Below are 21,289 nucleotides of genomic sequence, written 5' to 3'. Positions count from 1 at the left end.
TGACGCAGCACGCAGCGCACGCGCCCTTCCCGCCCTCGGCGCGCGGCTGGTGGGGGGGAGTGGGAGGGGAGGGGGACTGCGCTCTGCCCGCGCGCATGCCTTGACGACGCCAGGACTGAGGCGCGTGCGCGGTGCCTGCTGCACCCCCCCCCCCCCCCCCCCCCCATCCCCACCCCGCTCCCCTCACGGAGCCGCGGCTGGGTCAGAGCCAGGCTGAGGGCAGGGAAAGCTGCCCCGGGAGGGTTAGCGCCCTAACACCTCTAACCGGGGGAACACGCGGGGTAAACTAAGAGAAGCCATACGATTTCCTGAGCAAAACCATAAAAGAACCAAACATTACAGCAAATTCCTCCATTTTAAACCCCGTCACAGCAGGCTGAAGATGGAGCTCGTACAGAACAGAACCAAGGCACCACTGCTCCCTTCCGTGCCAACACCTCTCCAATCCTTCAAGAGAAGCTTGTACCAATAAAGCAAACAATGACATCAAACGGCGTGTTCTTGCTACAGCTCAGACTAAAGGAAAATTTTAATCCAAGAGTAATAAAAGAAACGCTTTCACCATTTCATAAAGTGTTTATTGAGGATGGTAACACAGGATAAATCATGCAACAGCTCAGTAAAAAAAGGGAATCATTTAAAGGATAAAGAATGGTAACTGGTGCTGCTGATTTTGGAAAGTCTATAAAAAAAAAGTAATTGTCCAAAAGTGACATCAAAAACCACTTGAAGCTGAACATGGATGTTGCTTATAAAGCATTCATTAAAAAGAAAATGTAGACATTGGTTAAAATGATCACCTACAGATTACTGTAATCAACAACTTACAAGTCTCCCATTTCTATGGCTGCAATGGTGTAGCAGGGCTGTACATCCAAGATAATTAACCTTCTTTTCCAGAACAAAGAATACAGTTACAAACATTTGCCACTAAGCAACAGAACCACAACTCCCACCCTTCACAGCCTGCGCTGCCAAGCGCTGTCATTGTTGGGATTACTTTCCCAACCATCATGGCAGAACAGGAAGGGGCACATTCTTGTGGCCACAAGAGATTTCCTGACTGTCCTCTTGCCATCAGCCTGTTTTAGAAGGGGGACAACTACAGAACGTGACTGTTCCCCTTCTGGCACCAACATACATTTTAAATAAGGAACTCCACGTCAGCAGATGGCACAAAGACTGGGCACCAGCACATCACATCAAACATTGGTGGTTTCAGATTTAAGTTGACGTATATTCACCTTTTGGAAAAAATAAATATAGTGGAATGAAAATTGAATCAAAGGGAAAGAACAGATGACTACCATCCATCAAGGATGCACGTATTTGTGCACTGAAAAAAAAAGAAAAAAAATCAGTCATTTCAAAGAAATTCTTGAAAATTAAAAAAAAAAAAGTTTGCACTTTTTCCTGGTCATAAACAATCTCACAAAAATCTCACTTTTGGAACTATTCCAATTGAAACCATACACTGAATTTATTAATACAGTATAAGTTTCTTTATGTAAAAAATCTTTATACATAGTAATAAAAAAGATAAAGGCAAGATGCATCAAACAGAAATCTGCTGGTTGTTTTTCCTCCGTTCTTACAGAGCCGCTGATGACTACCTGCACTATAAAGAGCTGTGTTTCTGACTTTCTGTCTCAAGCATCTTCACCTTTGCTTGTGATAAGGATTGTTCTGTCCAAGCATCCAAAAGGACAGATGCTGGTGATGGTTTTTTTGGCACTTACGCTGGCAAACTGAGCTTCTTTCCCTTGAGTACTGCAAGGAAAAATATGAAAGAAAACGGTTAGCAAGATGAAGCACACAACTGTCAAAACTTCAAAGGAACCAAAACCTATTGTAGAGTCACTTTGTTACAAAAGGGATATGCTGCCATCAGCTCTCCCCAACTTAATACAGACCAGTAAAACCACACTGAAGTAACAATTCCAGCTCTGCCCTCTTGTGACAGCCTGGTATTCTTACTTTTCAGCCTCATCTGACATATTAGCCTGTGATTGTGGTTTCTTAAGAGTTTTGCCTAACACAGACACATTCGCATAGTTTTGTGGTTATATGATGGATGCTGGAATACCAGTAAGTGCAGAATTACTAATAGATCCAGCAGGAACAACGGCTTCTATGCTTAGTGTATTCAGAAACAACCAAAACCTTTTGGACTCTTCAGGTATTCAGAACAGAGAAGTTGTCTTTAAGTGTACAACCTAAACTAAAAGTCGTTCGACGGTAAAAACATGAGGATCATGCTTGTTGACAGAAGAAAACTGCAACATGTATTTAGCCATACCTATTTTCAAAATTGCCGGTTAAGTTTATCAGATCATTTATACATTCACAATTTTATCTGTACTAAAAAGAGTTCTCAGAAACGCCCCAAACTAGCAGAAAGTGTACTCGATTAAAGCTATCGAGGAGATCACAGTGATACCTTGCACACAGAATTAACAACTTTGTTATGTCTATACAGCAGATCCTTATGAATCTGTTAATTGCTACATTCTACTACCTGAAGCTGTGAGTTATTCCAATACTCACCTTTTGTAACATACAAATAGAAGAAGTCACAGTACAGAACGGTCTGGACCACACCAGCAACAACAGCTATGAGGTCAAAAAATCCCTCAAAATAGTAGCGCCAAATCCAGTTGACTAAGTACAAGGCACGGTACAGACCCAAGAAGAAAAGATAGTGAGTAGTGATGGTCTCTGCTTCCCCGGTTTTGCTGATCATAAAAAGTTGAGGGAGAATAGCAACTGATTCAAGGTAGATGGAGAAAGTCCACAATATCTGAAAAGAAACAACCACGGATTATTCAGCTGTTTTACTGATAACAGAAGCAGAGAAAGCATTTGAATTGCCTTGTCTTTTCACGCTGTATCAATGTTAGCAACAGGTACAGTATTTTGGCAAACTATTGTTAGTACAGGAAAAACTAAGTCAGCCCTGGGATGGTACAAGGAAACAACTTTCAGACAATGCTCTCCAAATCAGCTGTCTGGTGAGCTTGCCAATACAGGTTTACTCATGAGGAATGTTGGCACACATCTGTCAGCTCAGGATACACAATGCCATGAAACACAGTGTACAGAGCTGATGCTCTGAAAAGCTGCATAGAAGATGAAGTCCTTTTTCTTTCATGTTCTTCCAACTTTTTCAATCAATTGGTCTAAAGAACAAGCTAACAGAACAAAGTTTAAAACAAAATCTCAAAATACTGCAATTAAAATTATTTTCCTAATTATATCGTGTAACTCCATTGAATATAAAAAAGGTCTGCCCACTTAATATGAGCATCTAAAGTTATCTTAATTTAGTGTAAAAATGTACCTGTTTGAAATTACATTTTACACATATTTTATTCTGACAGGGAAACACAGCTACATTTAAGAAGTATTATCATTTCTTTTGTTTTCAGCAGGTGGCACCAACTACTCACAAGTCACATTCTGGGGTACTTCTTTAGCAAACATAAGAAAAGGAAGGATTCTTTTGAATTAATGCGACAATCAGAGTGCACTGGGAAAGAAGGCAGTCTTCCACTTAACAGAACACTCAATGTTAAATTAATAATGCTAGGCTCCTGAAGTGCCTTCAATTTGCAGAGACATCTCTAACATAGAGATGCATTACAGAAATAGCATTAGCCCGAACCTACTAAACACAGCCGTCTTTCTAAACATTCCATATTAAGCTAAAGAATGTTTACCTTCATGTACTACATATTTTAGAGGAAAAGAGTTTAGCCTCCTGCCCATAACCAACTCACCTCCAGAGGAGAGAAGTCATGATTGACAAGAAACGAGAGGCCGCCAACGGGAACTATCAGAAACTCCACCCTGAACGTATCATGGTTTCCATCATAGGTGGCCTTAAATTTCATGTAGATCAGGTACACGGTGGCATACGAGCAAGCAATGTAGATAAGCTAAAGATTAAGGAAAGAAAAGAAAAAAAAAACAAAACACAGAGGTTGCAGGATTACACCAAACTCACTGAACAAAGATATTCCCAGACGCTAAAAGGAGTAAGCTCTGCCTTTTTAGTTGTTTGTATACATTATTTGTTTACATGCCTCTGCAAATTCATGCTACCTGGTGGCATTTAGCTTTTCTCAGCAGATTAATAATTCAAAACCAACAACCCAACGATGTTTTCAAATGTCACCTTGCCTCTGGCTGAAGTGATTGTCAGAAGTTTCTTTGGAGATTCTTCCCTGCGTAGACAGAACTACAGAACAGACTGGAGATGGAAGACTACTTCTGCAACTGCAGAGCCCAAAACATTTGAATTAAAAATGTACATGCATATACATACAATAATTATGGGAGAGGTCTTTTTGAATTCAAAAAGCCTGGGGGTGGTGTGGCTCATATGGCAATTAAAAATCTATTGAACAAGCCCCACACAGACCTGGCCATTTAATGTCTAACAAATTAGCTGATTTGATTCAGACCTTTAAACATCTTAAACTCAGAAGAGTGGCCAGTGTCTTCCAACAACCTGCAGGCAATAAAACTTAAAGCTAGAAGACTGCCAGAAGCATTGAACCTGTCAGTTTTAATTTCAGTTCATCTCAAACCTTACTATTGCTAACTGTTATGGCACAGTAGACTTCACACCTATTCCCTGAGGAACGGGTAAATAGCTGTATTTTACAGATGAATAACAGAGTCAGAGAGAATACATGACTTTCTGAAGGTCAATCTACCACCATCAGGACACAGCTCACAGTGCCCTGAAGAAAACATGGTACAGTAGACTAGACTGGACAATTAATTTAGCATCTGCCTCAGTTTCATCAGAAAGATTAAATATTCCAGTTTATTACATTAAACTTAGGTTCTTCACAACTGAAAAGTAACAAATTTAAAACAAAAGCCTCTGTTTGCAGATTCTATTCACCACTAAAAGCAGTGCTCACAAATATAAAATTCTACAAATAAAATGTTAGGGAGCTCAGAATCCGAAGACTTATTACACTAGCACCCTGACTGGCCGTAGATAAAGGACCATGTGACAAGATAATAGATTTAAGGAATGCATACTGCAGCTGTAAGCTAGTCATAATTGGTACCGTCACATAAGGCACTAAGGGATGTGAATGAACCCCAACTCCTTACTGGAAGTTTCTTCATGAGAATTACAGTGTATTTGGGGCAATCAAAGAGTTTTTATTTTCATTTTCGAAGGTACCAAAATAAAAGAAATGCATCCAATACTCAGATACAGGTGCTATCCAAAAATCAACTGTACGATGCACAATGCTAAAAATCACAAAATTCTAGTCTACAGATCCGTAAAGGCAGTTAGTAACAATTGCATATTTACATATATATATATACATACAGACACACACACACTCCTGTAGCACAGGAAAAAAACACATTTTCTTAAATATCTGATGATTGCTGCCAGACGAATACATCTCAATTTGGTACCTACAGTTTAGTTTATATATATATTTTTTAAATGAAGTTAATCCTAACTATGTGGAAACCAACAGGTTTTTTTTTTTTTGGCCACTGATTACAGCACCTTCCTCTGACTAGAAAACTCATCTAGCAATGCTCCAGGTCAGCTTATTTGTGTAGTAGCTCCTGTTCTCTACCCCAACTGTGTAACATCAGATAATTCTGAATAAATGCAGAGAGAAGAAGCTGTGCTAAGGGCACTCAAGCAGCTTGTCTTGGCACTACAAGAACAGGCTGAAAAGCCAGTTACATCTAACAAAGTGTGTCTAAGTAGAATCTTTGAAACTCTAACTGTAGTTATATATAAGCCTGTAACTACAGGCTTTCATTTTGCATGTTAGTACTGGATCTGAGTGGAGGACCGCTCTCCCACTGCTAGAAAGACAGTTCAGTACACGCAAGTATGATGTGTGATTTCACACATTCATTCATTCATTTTCTGGGTACAAGGGCTGTAAAAGACGCTCGGCCATGACTCTGAATCATGACCATTAAACAAACAACTAGCTGCTCCTTTAGGGCATCCAACACTAGCTTTCAATAGTCTTAGAAATCCCCTATGAAAAACAGCTTGTGTGTCAAGGAAGTTGTACTTAACCCACAACTCTTCATCTAGAATGTTGATGTTAAATCAATACATATAATCATACGCATATTTGACTTGTTAGAAGACAGCAGCCTGAGTAGGTTTAAGATCTAAAATTTTATTTTACAGTATTATTCCCTTAATTATTCAGTACATTTCGTGTTACAGACTGCCTATTCTTCCCTCTTGGCAAAGTTACATTCTTGTCTGAAATAAAACTGAAAGGCATCAAGAAACCCAAGAACAAAGGAACTGGATTAAGAAGGTGCCTGCTCCAGTGCCATAAATGCCGAACAAGCTGCACTCTTCCAGTCTGATGCTTTATTTTCTTGTACTCATCATCAGAAACGGCACAATCAGAACTAACAAAACCAAATTTGAGCTCACTAACATTCAGTGGACAAACAAAAGGGGTATAATCAGATGGAAGCTATGCTCCTAAAGCATTCTCCTGCAAACTTCTGATCAGCCTCAGACAAGACATTAGCTGCAATTCTGGCTACAGAATATTCTGAATACCAATTTACCTTGTAGTGTGCAGAAAGATTTTTTTTTAAGCTCTTCTCTCCCAAATGAGAAATATAATTTATGTGAAACATTTTTGCCACAGGCTTTTATTTCCAATAACCAAACTGGCATTTGTTCTAAGTGTCACAGTACCCATTACAAACAGTTTTTAGATAATTGCATGTAGAGTGTAGAAAGAGTAGGGTTTTAAGTCCATTTTCCATGTTCTTTATCCAAAGCCCTTCCAGAATTTGTTCTGCACTAACTGTGCAGTGGGCCAATTAAAGAGGCCTTGATTAATGAAATTATGCGCTCTGCATGCAACAATACTAGCTTTTCTAACTCTTCAGTATACTCTACCTTCATAGATGTGTTATACAATGAAATGAATGAAGTGAAGAGGTCCAGATAACGGGTAGTGAAGACCAGTGCAAACAGAAGCTGGCTTTTCCCAGAAATACCTAAAGCAATAAAGGAAATAATTAATTATTCAGAAAGTGATGATGTTCTTTAAAACACTTGATGCACAGAAGTAAGGGGTATATTCTTTCTCAGCCTTGGCAAGCTGATTACAAAATGAGGACAAAAACTAGGCTTACAGAACAAAGCTGTACAATCAGAACAGTTAGATAGCTGTTATCTCAGCAGCGTGAACGTACACTACCTACACACTGTTGTACTGGAAAAGGTGCAAGCACTACTTAGAAGTCACTCACAGTAGTTAGTATAATCTCCAAGAATACCACCCATGAGCTATCTGTTCTGCATTATCATTATCAAGGCTGCATTAGCTTTCAAGTCTCAGTGTCGTCATGCACTACCTTTAGATGAATACCTGGAAAGGTGTAATGGCAATAGTTACTACAGATAGTTATCCAGAGATAATCAGGAAGTGTGCTAGCACCGATGGTGGGATTTTAAAGGAATTAAGTGATTTTAAGGCTCAAGGAAATTCAATTATCAAACTTACGGAACAAATGATGAAAAAATAATTTTATCACTCAGAAAGAGATCTTACTACATAATACTATTTACGAAAATAGAGTAGTGAGCTAAAGTAACAGACATCTACATAGAATCTTCAAAGTAACTTTCAACTTTAGGCCAAAGCTCAGACATCAAAATCTTTGTTCTTCGGCCACCAGAGTTTCTGAAGGCAGATATACCACTAACCACAGCATTCACTGCTGAAATGCTGCATTAAAGCTTTGCACGGTCACTAAAAGCTTCTGAAGATTCAAGTGAGGCATCACACCATAACACTGATGTGGCGGTGTTACAGCAGGGGCATAAAACCACCAAGCCTTTATCTTGTTATTACAATTATTCTTGTTTTCAGTCATCCAGTGGGAAAATAGCTTAATTTGTTTAGCTAAGCATGCAAACATTGTTCAGAAAAACAAGATGGGAAATTATTTGCTAGAAAAGGGTTACGATGCAAGGCTGAAAATCCTTGTCCCTTTACACCAGCACTCTGACAACAGCTTTCATTAACAGTGCCATAAACCAATTAGAAGGCAGGCTGTGTGCTATGGTCATTCAACTTTTCTGTTTAGGCTTAGGAAACACTGAACTGCCCCAAATGAAGGGACTTTACCTTCACAGATGAAGCACAGGAATGGCTGAACTTGTAACAATTAAAAGGTTTTTGTTTGCAACATTTGTACCTGAAATGTTTGTCATTCAGGTAAACCTAAGGTGGCAGCCACAGAAGCACCCAACTGCCAATTACCAAGCGTAGTTCAGTGAACGGTAAGCACCTCAACACTTTGTTGTGCAGACTAAAACTGCAAGGCAAAAGCCCCACTAAAAAAAATAAACAAAGACATGGCTTTCCAAAGTTAACAGAAAATTATACTTGGTGCTCCTTGGACCCAGCTGCAGCCCTGACTTGCAGTCTGAGCCTGCAGACACAGAAAGCCACGTGGATCAGTGTGGCATCACGCCACTGCGCGTAACGATGCTCGGTTACTTCGTGTGCTATGTTCTTTTAGGAAAGAATTGCAAACAGCAAGAAAAAAAGCATACTGAATACATGAATTATTGATCAGCGATTTATTGTAGTCAAAAGTTCAAGTTGCTGAAACACATCTTAAAGCCAAGGCTAAACTGATTTTCAAGTTAAGTTGGCCAGACTAGGCAAGGTTCAAAGTTTAAACCAAAGGCCTGCGCGGAGACAGGCAAACTGGGAGAAAGCTAAGATCTATTCCCTAGCAAAACAACAGGGAAGACCCTGGCACAAACTCTGCTGAAAGGACTTGATTCACTTCTAGCCCTTAGAAAGGTGTCAGTACACCTGCACAGTGCTGCCCAGGGCTTGTGACTGACATCTGGGACAGAGCAACCACGCTGCTGTCATTCTGCTCCACCTCCCTCACACAATACTTAGCTCTTGAGCTAAACACACACATTTTTATTTCTTCATCTTGCAAAGCTCTGGGCTCAAGTTTTCAGGATGCAAAGCTCTCATTTTTGTTTCACCCTCATGCATGGAGAAGCTCCTTCAACTTCTGCTTGGCTAAAAGCAAGAGGATGACATTCTTCCAAAGCTCTGTTGATTTTTACAAAGAGGACAGCAGCGCTGAAACTGGGATACTTTCTCATCAACCACAACTGCTGGTGTGATTTCTGTGGTGTGACAGACTGCACAGCACAAGCATTCAGGCAGCCTGGCTATGGAGTCTGTGCACCACTTACCTGAGCACAAGCTGCACATCACAGCTGTGAGATCTGCAGAAAGCCAGTCTGGACACAGTCATAGAAACCTCACAGGCTTTTTGTAGAATTTAATAAAAACTTGTTTAGCATGAAGTTCACATCAGTCACAGAACCACAACTTCATTGGTTCTGCTAATAAAATGCTGATATAAAAAAATCAACCTAACTCTAAACTCAGATTTATCAACTAAAAGGCAAAGTTCTCCTTCAAAAAGTGAAATGAAATTCCAAACCTACCTAAAGCAGTATTTTCTGAGAAAACACAGACAAATTGGCAACAACCTATGGCAATGCACTTTCTAAAGTCTTAAACACAGTATAAGGTCTGGTCCATAGCAGGTGAGACGGCTATACTACCTAGCAAAAGTGTTACACACTCACTACCTATGCAGTTGGGTTTTTTTAATTTAAAAAAAAAAGAGACTATTCAGCATATAATTTGACAGCCTCACAACTGCAGGTCACCTTTAACACTTGACAAATGACACTGAGAAAAGCAAATCAATTTTCAGGTAGTAATTCACAGCACAAACAATCTAATTTGACTTGGGATAGATTAGAAAATACAGTCTGAACATGACAATGTTTGAAAGCAGAGGATTCTTCAAGTCTCATGAATTTCCTAATCATGACAGGAGAGTCAATAACAGAGTTACCTGCAGCATTCTCCACAGCTTCTGGTAATTATTTCTGAGTTGTTACTTGGAGTGGCGAACATTTTTTCAAATTCTAAATGTGGAAACTCAAATAACCACTCATGCAAAAAATTGTTGCCCTGCCAGCACTGAAATCATGACTTGATTTGCTTTCCCCTTCTTATCTTTTTAGCATATTGACTAAATTAGGAAAAAAAGAAGTAGATTAAGCTCATCAAACACTGAAAACGCAGACTGCTTCATAACGCAGATTATCCTGGCCTCATCAGTTTTCCTCAATTAGAGGATTTGCTTCTTAGGAAAGGGAACGGGGACTGACACATCTTCAGAAAGCAGGAGCTCGCAGCAGAGGTACGCGGGCTGCCTCCCGCTCAGCTCCAGCTGCTTTTACAGGCCTCCTAGCTCCTCCTGGAACAAAGGCCTCAGACACACACAGATGCAACTAGATGAGAGGAGTCGGCACCATGTGGTTTGCCAGCTCTTCATGGATCACAGCCTGCAGTTTAGCAATCATTTAGAAGCCTCTATTTATTTTCTAAGCTTCTACTGCTTCAGAAGGACACAGTTAAGCCAGCTGCTGGTTTGCTCGGTTTCCTTAGTCACCAACAACCATGGGGCATACATTTATTTAATTTATAATCTGCTCTGCTGGCCATGCAGTCTAAAGGAATTGCATGAAGCCCTCTAATAATGGCATTGAGCAGCTGCTGAACAGTTACTGGCAACTAGTTAGGGGTTATTGCCATGAACTTTATAAATATATTTTATGAGAATTTGTATTTATGAAACTCTTATCCTCAGAAACCGCAACCAACAACAAACCACTACAGGAAGGAGCCCCCCAAAATAGAACCCTATGCTCCTCTGGGGTGCTGTTCTCCTAGCCAACTCATCAGGCCTCTGACACAAATACCGGAGGTACAATGGGTCTGGACTTACTCCTAAAGACACAGAGCAGAAATTGAAGACACCATGAAACAATCCCATGCAAAAGGGATTTCAGCCTTTTCCCAAGGAAAATGCACGAAGCAGGCTTCTCAATGAGTGCATGTAGGTGTGCTTGTACTGGAGGACACTGGCTGATTTGGTGATGGGTGGAGCTGAGGGTGATACAGGCCTCTTTACTTCTCTCTGTTGGAGAAGGCAGTACCAAAAATGACTGCTATGATTCTTCCTCCCTATAAGTAAAAGCCTAATAACAGAGATCCTCAGTCATAACCGAACCAAGGAAAACAACAGATCACTTTTTAAACAGAAAGATGGGACTGGGTTATGCTGTACTACACTGTGTCAATAACCTCGTGTCCAAAGGTCACTTACGAATCTCCTGGATAAAATGCTATTAGAATTTTAGTCTTGCACTGGAACTTCTCATTGTCCTTCTTCAGACAGTAAGACATGATTATTTTTCAGCTCATTAACGCTTTAGTCGTTTTTAGCCTTGACAGCATTTCTCAAGAATGACGGAGGAGGAGAGAACTCCAGAGAAGAGTTGGGGGCCAGATCCTCTCCTGACAGATCTGGACAGAATGCCTAATCCACCACAGCTCGAGCCAGGAATGTTCATTTAGAGCAGAGCTTTTGGGCTCCCTGGCCTCAGATATGACAGTTCTGCACTATCACTGTATTTCAACTGGGAAGTCATTTACTCAACACCTTCATGTACAAAAAAACGACTGTTCTAAAATGCTCTTTCACAGAATTTCACAGAATTTCTAGGTTGGAAGAGACCTCAAGATCATCGAGTCCAACCTCTAACCTAACACTAACAGTCCCCACTAAACCATATCCCTAAGCTCTACATCTAAACGTCTTTTGAAGACTTCCAGGGATGGTGACTCCACCACCTCCCTGGGCAGCCCGTTCCAGTGCCTTCATTTACTACGATTTTTCTTTTGCACTACCAAGTGATTTGCAAAAACTGACCTGACAACAGAGAATCTGTACTTCCTCTTACCTGTAAGCTGAACAAGATTTAATTTCCCCATGCTCAGTTCTTCCATGTTGCAGCCTAAACTAATTCCTCACATTCTTAACCAAATACTTCACAGACGCATCTGCTCCAGAGCGTACTTGCACGTTATTCCACGTCAACACCCGGCCAACCGACCTGAGACATAACCACCCTTCCTAGCAGCAGCACTTCCAGGCCTGCCAACCTGCTCCACCTAACCCACACAGGGTGCAGAAATGCCCCTTCGGAACCCAGCTCCTGGCTGCGTGTTGGCTGGAGCCGTGCAGCAGTGCAGGGACCTGCCTGCCCCCCTCCCCCCCCCCGAGGCCACAGCAACCCCTGCGAGCAGGCGGAGGGCACGGGGCGGGGAAGGGAGGCCGAGGCCGGCTGTCCCCAGCCGTGGGGCTCTGCTCGGTGGCCGCGGGGCTTCTCCCGGCCCCGAGCCCGGAGGGCGGCCGAACCCCAGGGCCTCCCCGCCCCACCTTCCGCGGTGCCACGTCAGAGCAGGCCGGGGAAGGCTGCCGGCCCCGGCCCGGCCTCGCTCCCTTCCAGCCGGCAGCACCGAGGCTGCAGGAGGCGGCGGCACGGCCCGGAGGGAGAACGGGCTCGGAGCTGGGCTGGGAGAAGAGGGAAACAAAGGGGAGAAGGGCGCGGGGCCAGCCCGCCGGGAGCGCTGAGCGGCTCCGGGGGAAGGGAAGGGAAAGGAGGGAGGGAAGGAGGGAGGGAAAGTTCAAGAGCTGCAGCCTGCGAGCCAGCCGCTCCCAGCACCACGGCGCCTGCAGAGCGGCGCTGCCAGCGAGGAGCGAGCGAGACCCGAGCCCGGTGCCCCCCCCCCCCCCGGCCCCATTCATTCGGCAGCGGCGGGGGCTCGGGGCTGCCCGCCGGGACCGGCCGAGGCGGCGCTGCCGGGGATTAAAGCACGAAGCAAACGCGGCCGCTGAAGCCGCGGAGCAAGGGCAGCCGCCACGGCGCCCCCCAGCCGGGGGTGCTCCCCGCTGCCGGCTGCGGGGCACCGAGGGGGGGCGCTGAGGGGAGCGATCGCCCCTGGGCACCCGCCCGGCCTCCCCCGGGGGGCCTTGAGGGGGCGCCTCAGGCAGGCGCTACCCCCCCCCGGCACCACCTCCGCCTGCTTTACCGCCCTGCGCGGGCAACGGGCGGCCCCCGAGGGGCTCCCCTCAGCCGCCGCCGCCCGGGTCCCGCCGCCCTCCCGCCGAGGCCTGCCTCCCCCACACGCACCGGCGCAGGAGCGGCTCTTCCAGATCTTGAGCAGCAGGATGATGATGGCCGCCAGGTGGGACAAGTCCCCGGTGAGGCGGAAGATGTTCATGGCGGCGGAGCGGCGAGACGAAGGAGGAGGAGGAGGAGGCGCAGCCCGGGAGCCGGGGAGCGAAGATGGCGCAAGCTCAGCGGGCACCGAGCGACGTGGCCCGGGGACGTGGCCAGGCAGCGCCGCGCCCGCTGCACCCTGGGAAACGGGCGGGAGCGGCGCCGCCTCCCCCGGCCCGGCCCAGGCCGCGGGGCCGCCCTCAGCCCGCTGAGGGGGGAGCCCCCGAGCAGCCCCCGCTCCCGGCTCTTTGAGCTTTGTGACTCAGGGGATGGGAGGTTTTTCATCAGCCTGGGCTGATGGCGCTCCCGGGGCAAGCATGATAGTGATAGCTGTTGGTGTAGTGGAACTAGTGATAGCTGTTGGTGTAGCTCTTGGAACTAATCCTCCAAGAAAAAAAAAATAAAATAAATTGCTCCTAGCACCAGTGATGTGTCCGTAAGTCAGCGTGCTGCACCTTTGCAGCCCAGAATCCCTGAACCTGAAGGAGGGCATCACCCTAACAGTGTCCAATATCCAATCCAAAGTGTATCCCCTCTCTCCGCTGTTGTCTGCAAGAAAAAATAACAAAGAAAGCTAAGTATAGCTTTCGATGCTGTGAGGATAGGAATGGGATGTCCAAGTATTGTGGAAAATACATACCAAGTTACCCCGTATTTTACTTTTTATAGCATCCCCGAAGAGTAAGCTATTTCTTAGAAATCTCATTTGACATTATTACACACCCTGTAGCATACGAACCATGCTGTATAAAGTCCACAGAAAATTTCCATCAGAACAGCGTATATAGTTTGAAAACTTATCCTAGTCATAAGATGAGATAAAGACAAGGAGATCACTTACCAATTTCCATCACAGGCAAAGCACTCAACTTGGGGAAAGTTAATTTAACATATTGCCTATTCTTCTCCCTTCCCTCTTTTTCCCAGGCTCAACTTCACTCCCCCCAAACCTGGACACCTTAATGCTCGACTGTAAATCCCGCATCTGAAAGACAAAAGGATGTCTCTCCCTGTCGTGGTATTTAGCCTCTAACTGAGGGAGGCCGGAGCCTGTCCACAGCTCAACCTACCCTGCAGCATCTGCACCGACCTGGCTCCAGCCTTCCACAAGAGCTGGCAGCACTGCAGGTCGGCTCTAACTTCTGTGCAGTGGGCAGATGAGGACAGAGCTCCCTGTGTTAACAGCACAAGGTAGACCTCAGGCAAGTCCAGTTTGGCTGCAAGTTTTACCCACAGGTTTAACATGAGAGCCCCCTTGTTTTACCAGTGATCCTACAGTTAACTGAAAAAATGGCAGACATGAGAAGTGCACAAGCGAATTAGGAAAAAAAAAAAATCTTTGCTTAGTTTTAATCTTCATCTCCATGTTTTTCTTTGGGCTTCTTTTTCTTCTTCCCCTTCTTGGATTTCCAGTCCTTGGGAATGAACTTTTGATCATTTTCTTTCTCCTTTTCATTTCTAGTTTGCTTTCACTCCTCTCTTCTCAGATCTATTTTCTCTCTTTCTTCATTTTCCTGGGGAAAGCCAGCAAAGCTCCTTTTCCATCCACTAGTATTAGATGGGTCAGCTGTGCTCCCTGGCAGCCTCAGGACAGGCTTGCCACCCCCAGGCAAGCTCAGCTTTCCCTGTCCCTTGCTGTCTACATGCCCCCTTGAACAGCTCTGCCTGTTCTGGTACCCTGAGGTGCAGCTGTGCTCCCTGAGCGGGACAACAGGAAACTTCTGCAGAATCTCACTCCACTTGCCTAGGATACCTTGCACTCAGCAACAGCAAGTGAAAGATCAGTTATCACCTTTCCTTGGCCCTTGACCAAAGTCTCCAGGATCCTGACATTCAATGTCAGTGACTAGGCAGGAGGAAAAAAAAAAAAAAAAAAGTGGAAGGTGAGAAGCACATCTGATGCTCTGCCGAAGAGCTAGTGCTTCTCAAAGGCACTCTGGCAATAGAGCTCAGGGTACTCAAAGTACTGCAAAGGACACCACAGAACTGGACAAGGATTTTCCTAGGATGCAGTAAGGTACTGAAGTCCTATTTGTGCTGCCTGAAAACAATGCCCCATGAGAGGGGGACACTGTGCAGTATAACGCCTTTGCTCTGCCTTGCTTTAAAGGATTAAGAACACTTTCATCATGGATGAAAGAAAATACCACCTGAGAAAGACAAGTATTAGAGCATGAAATACCACATGGGACAAATATGCTGTCCTGGACTGTGGCATTAAGTGTATATTTCTGACCGTATATTTCTTAACCAGATGAAAGACTTCTTCAATGTCTTTTCACAGTGGTTTCAGGAAGAGAGTCCTTGTGAAGTTGTCCATGGACATCAGCTCAGACACTGACAGGCATTAATATTGTACTGTGTATTCTTCTGACCAGCTGAAATATATGCTACATTCCATGGATCTCTTCCCAAATACACTTCAAATTTCTAAAACTGACCTACCCAGCTTGACAAGGGCCCAGTACAGAAATAAAGTATTTAGTCTTAATGATCACTGTTCAGAAGAGAGCCTGAAAAGAGGGTGCATCTTCCCTGAAACAGCTGAACATACTTATTTCACAGAAAAACTTGTGATTAACCCAAGCTATGGAAACAATTACATGGTAGGTAGTAGGGTCCAATTCAGATAAACTACCTTGCATATCAGCTCTCTTGATGACCTGGTAGAGAAATGATGTTTCATCTCTTTCAAAAGCTATGGAATCAATAATATGATGACTAGAATAAACAACTCTTATCTCAGTTTATGCAGGATATATTCAGAGCTTATTTGTCATCTAAGTTGTTTTCTGACATCTGATTAAATATTGAAACATATCAGGTCTCACTTGAAGATGACCTAGGGCATCAAACCAGCACATGATTTTAACTAGAGCAAAGACTATTATTTGGTAAATCAAAACAATTCTTTTCTATACAACTGTTAAAAGTTCTTGGGGGAAAGTGTACCAGAAAAAATACCCTGCTAAATTTGAGATGAATTAGTATTTTCAACAATATTCTTTTCTCTTCTAGGAATTTACTCCTGTACTCTCTTCCTTTTTTTTTTTTTTTCAGTAAAGATTTCAGATACTATGAGAGACACTGTTAAGTGTTTCCAAGGGTAATTAATATCAGCTAAAATTTTAGGAGATAAATGTTACGCTGTTGCCTGCAAAGCAAGAAATTCAGCAATCACAATTCCTCCATTTAATACTGCAATGTATAGTCACCCAGATTGTAAGCTCTGAACACACCTTCTGTTCCTATATCATGAGGGCATGAAAATCCTTATTAATCCAGATCAGAAAAGCAGAATGATGCTGAACAGGAAGGGGCAGGGAGAGACAGATGGATATTGGCTGATTTGTACTCTTAGCAGAAAAAAATGTAATGCTTTCCCAGACTGTGTACTTCCAGGTACAATTAATAAGATGCTAATTCAAACAAAAATGTTTTATGGTACAAAACTACTACAGGTCCTGATACTAGACGAGGACAGGTGGAGTGTATGAGCTAGTCTTATAATTTCTCTGTTTAGAAACTGAGTAGATAGGATGGAAATATACTAAACATTTTACCAAAATATATGAAAATATATACCTGGATGATACATTGATTTGTTTGACAGGTTTGTCTTTTATCTGCACATTTTAAAGCACGTTGTAAAACTAAGTACAAAATACTATTTCTGAGGAATAGTTTTAGATGTTCTAGGGTATTGATAAGAGAAATTTAACTTACATTAGGAGTTTGCATTTATGCTTTGCAGACTTGTCTTTTCTATCCAGTTTCCTTCCTGCCTTATTGGGTAGGGAAGCCAGAGCCTGTCTGCAACAGCAGTGGAGTAAGCAGTCCACAGCGTTGTGCCACATCGTATGATACAGGAGAGAATATCTTACTAATTAAGACAATAAGGATCTCAGTCCTTCTGAGATGGTAGGCTCATGTATCGAAAGCTCATTTTTAAAGAAATAAACATTATCAATATGTTATCAAAAACATTATCAAAATGTTATCAAAAACATTATCATTGAGATAACGATATCACATTGCTTCCAGCTGCATATTAGCCTAAAATATCAAGTCTATGTAGTTTTCTGTATGTTTTGTTTTTGTTTTTGAACAGGAAAAAAAGGGGAAGAGATTATTTGATTTCTACTTTTCTCTAAGGATGGCAGCCTATCATAAGGGAACACAGTACTGCAATTTAACAAGTTACCGTTCCTCAATTGATCTTCCATAACTGGCATACTCTGAAGCAGAATGAGGCATCTACGACCACCACAACACAGTAAGAGCCCGAACACCAGCATGTGAGCTACAGTCAGTGGGGATTATCTACACACATGACTCATTCCAGGCAACTGTTTGATTCCTTGCCTATTTGTCAGTAGCAAAATAAGTGAGTTAGGAGGATCTCCCTCGATACATTTGGCTGGTACACCTGGAAGGAGTGGCTCACAACTGCTGCAGCATGGGTGGACAGAATGGGACTTCTAACAAAGCCCCAGTTGAACAGGATGGGACTTGCAATCTGTGGTGATGATCCTAAAACAGGCACAGCAGTCAAGTGATAAACTAAATCTGCCATAATGCAGTGTGTAATTGCCCCTGGAGTATTTGAGCATATTATACAGAAGCATAAATGGCGTTTTAATTTTAAAATTAAAGGATGACTTTTTTTTTTTTTTAAAGTGGTCTCTTTAGAGCCTCACACTGATAGGTGTTGGTTAGTCCTGATGTGACAGATTGAGATCACTGGGAGTCAAGCATTACATGTACTGCACAAAAACGACAGCCATAATGTCTGCTTTAGAGGGACATCTTTCAGACACTGTGGATATGTAGTTGTTTCCTTATCTTCAGGGATTTAAAGATACCAGAAATGTGGGATTTCCCCAATGCCAGGTGGTAGGGATAATTTTTTGACCAGGGACCCCAAACAAGTAGCCCTTTTTTATTTTCTAAACATGATTCTGGACACAAAGGTGGCAGACACTGAAATAACAAGCCAACAGAGTATTTCTGTCTGACCCTTAACAATCCTACTTCCCATCAAATGAATTATATGAAATACCTCCTCTGACATCCTGCTGGACACAGCCACTTGTCACGTGGTTCATAACACTCGGAGGAGTTTGGCCTACACCAGAGTCATGTCAGACTGTCAACAGTCAGACGTATATCCTGCAGGATGTACAGCAGTGCCTAGCAACCATCAGAGTAGGCACAAGTGGAGAGGAGAGCTGCAATATTCAGAGTATGCAGAAAATTAGTGTCGTGACATATTCAACAGCAGATTTCTGCATTAGACTGATTTTGATTTGAGAAAAGCATAAAAAGAGTGTTAAAACTAAAAGGGGATGGGGAAAATTAAGCTTGGTGTAAACAAATGTTACCCACATCTAAAACAAACAGCAACATTTCTTTAAGGATCAAAGAAAACTTTATACAGCATTTCTCTGGCAAAAGCCTTGGCAGTGTGAAAAAAGGGGGAGTGTGAGACATCTTTCCCACGAACACATGCCAGAGAATGGGTATTTTGTATATAATATACAGCAGCACTGGTGACAGGCGCTTGTGGCTAGCAGTATCATATGGCACGGATGCCTGCAGTAAGCGATTCTGTGGTTTACAGGAGTAAAAAGGAAAGCGTATGTGTTTCAGTTTCTTAGCAATGGAATCATGCCAGATTGTGAATGGACAGCTGATTACTTACATGGACAGCAGACTAGATGCTGTGCACGCTACTGCTCTCTGACTCTCTCCTCCCCACCCATTCTCTTCACAGATGTTCATTTTCAAGAGTTTTGAGGAAGGCATCTCACGAACCACAGTTTTTGCAGAATGAACTGTTATATCAGTTATCTTTGTAAGAGGTGCACTAGAAAAAGTAAAATAGCATTTCTCCAATACTCACCATCCAAGATGCTCACACCATCGCACAAACCAAAAAGAGCTTGTCCTCTCACCATGAACCAAGTATGACTTTAAGTAGGTGCTCTGCATTTACTTTTCTACGCTACTCTTGTAAGAAATAGATGTTTTTGACTAAATGTAAATGCAATGCCAGATATTAACATAATTATTAATTTAATAAAATAAATAAATAATCAAGGAGTTCAGCTATTTAAGAGCACTTGTGCTTGAAAAAAAATCACAGCACAGATGGCACAAAACAAAGAGCTCACTCCTGCTCCAATTAAAAGCTGAACTCTGACTCACATAACTGCAGACAGAATCACTACCAGGTACATTGACAGAAGATCATTTTCAGCTCATATGGATTTCTGAAGTGCTTGATATAGCTAAGTCACGTATCTGACTTACACAGCTGAACTGGAAACGCTGACTCTCGTCTTGACTATGAAAATATTCTCCTGCATTTTCACTGAAATACACACAGAATTCAGGTCAAGTAATTTCTATAAATGAAACAACCTTTTAGTACTTTCACATCTAAATGAGGCATGACTTTTTAAGATGAGAAAACAGATAAATCTTCATAATGTATTTGATCGATTGAAGCTTTTTTGGTTTTTGGTGGGTGTTTGCATGTACTTGCTGGGATCATACAAATTTCTTTCTATTTAAGTAAATGCTGCAATCTACTGTTTACACGCAGAAAAGAAAACGCACTGAGAACAAGCTAGAATTTTATCACTGGCACTAGAGAAAAGGGTGCAAGGCAATTTGCAACAATAATAGTTCTTTGCTTATAAAATACAGCATAGTAGTACTTGTAACATCACGTCATATTTGCTAGGGTTAAAGATAGGCAAATGCAGTTCAGAGAGAAACAGATTGCTAAAGGGCAAGAGGGAACAGGAGGGGGTGAAAAATGGCCATGCTCTTACTGCTTCCTTTGCCAATAACAAAGCCCTGAAAATCAGGCTGGCTTCTGCTGCTGCAGGAATTACAGACTATCTGGGGATGGGGTGGGAGCTGTTATTCCCAGCAGCAACAGCAAACACTTGCTCTTCCCCAGCAGAAGCTGGGAGCCTCTTCCTTCCAGCCCTGATCCTATCCCTTCCCCACCCACAGGAAAATTAAATCTGCTTTCAGTACTAAGAAGCTACGTCTGATGTTTGCCACAAAGAAATACAAATAAAAGTTTGAAAGGTATTTCACACAGGACCACTTCTTAGCTGAGCAGGATTTAAAACAGCATCCCAGAGATGAAATTATTTTATTGCAACAGCAGTAACTTTCAGCATGGTTTCTACTACGTCACACAGAAAGACAGCCTCTGTCCTGAGGAATGATTCAAAGTATAAAAAGAAAACCGAACAGATGGATAAAATAGTGTAACCAAATTAATCAACATAAAAAGGACTGCATAAGTTTTTTTCTCATGACACACATAAGGCATTTCCAGTTTTGAAATGTGTTCTGAAGCACTTGGAGGGAACTCCTGTGTTACTCATTAACGGTAAAGCAAGGAAAAGGGGATGCTTCACATCACAATGATGGATGAAGGTGTTGCTTTTAAGAAATTAATCAGGTTGTACTCAGGCATTTGAAAACCTCTTCATTCTACTATTTGTGCTGAGCTGCATTCTCTTTAGTATCTGCTTTGTAAGCTCCAGGACACTGAAAATCAAAAAGCAAAGAAAAAAAATGAGATCTCTTGACATACCTTGGTTTGCAGTCTTTAAATGCTCTGGTGTTACACTCAGCGTTTGTTTGCTTAACTAGCATTTATAACATAAGTCCAGCAGTGCTCTTGTTAAATTTTATTCTGTCAAAATTGTAATATCCCCTCAACAGTTAATGGCAACATTCATTTAGCTGGAGGTTATCACAGCAGTTGTGGAATAAAATCTTATCAATGGACTGGAACAAGCGAAATACAGCTTAATACCGACAACACGCTCCAAATAAAATGCACTAATGGATTGGTGTTGCATGGAATTTTAAATATACTTTTTTTTTAAGGCTGGCCTTACAGTAAACATGAGATAAAATGTTTTCCCCTTTATTAGGGTCAAAGATGGTCTAAGAGAGGTACATAAAATACAAAAAAAGTTATTCAGAAATTGTTCTGAATATGAACATGAATATGTTCTGTAT

At 42.5% G+C, this 21,289-nt stretch overlaps 2 protein-coding genes across 5 annotated transcripts in view; both read right to left on the bottom strand.

Annotated features, from left to right (window-relative positions):
* Positions 1-556: 556 nt before the first annotated feature.
* KDELR2 (KDEL endoplasmic reticulum protein retention receptor 2) lies at positions 557-13,392 on the bottom strand. The gene is made up of 5 exons (XM_027469035.3): positions 13,142-13,392; positions 6,938-7,038; positions 3,780-3,938; positions 2,548-2,800; positions 557-1,770 (listed from the first exon to the last, which is right to left on the bottom strand). The coding sequence occupies exons 1-5, from the start codon at positions 13,230-13,232 to the stop codon at positions 1,736-1,738; spliced, it is 639 nt and encodes a 212-aa protein (XP_027324836.1). The 5' UTR covers positions 13,233-13,392; the 3' UTR covers positions 557-1,735.
* Positions 13,393-20,388: 6,996 nt separating this feature from the next.
* OTOA (otoancorin) overlaps positions 20,389-21,289 on the bottom strand; it is a 36,891-nt gene continuing 35,990 nt past the window's right edge. For all 4 annotated transcript variants that reach the window (XR_011803689.1, XR_011803690.1, XM_072024107.1 and 1 more), the window contains one exon: positions 20,389-20,809. Coding sequence is in view for 1 of the 4 variants with exons in the window: in XM_072024107.1 (XP_071880208.1) it covers positions 20,781-20,809 (29 nt within the window). In the remaining 3 variants the exon portion in view is untranslated. The remainder of the gene's footprint in view (positions 20,810-21,289) is intronic.

The sequence above is a fragment of the Anas platyrhynchos genome, chromosome 15, assembly GCF_047663525.1.
Source record: "Anas platyrhynchos isolate ZD024472 breed Pekin duck chromosome 15, IASCAAS_PekinDuck_T2T, whole genome shotgun sequence".
NCBI classification, from domain to species: Eukaryota; Metazoa; Chordata; class Aves; order Anseriformes; family Anatidae; genus Anas; species Anas platyrhynchos.
This window is presented reverse-complemented; position numbering and strand designations above follow the sequence as displayed.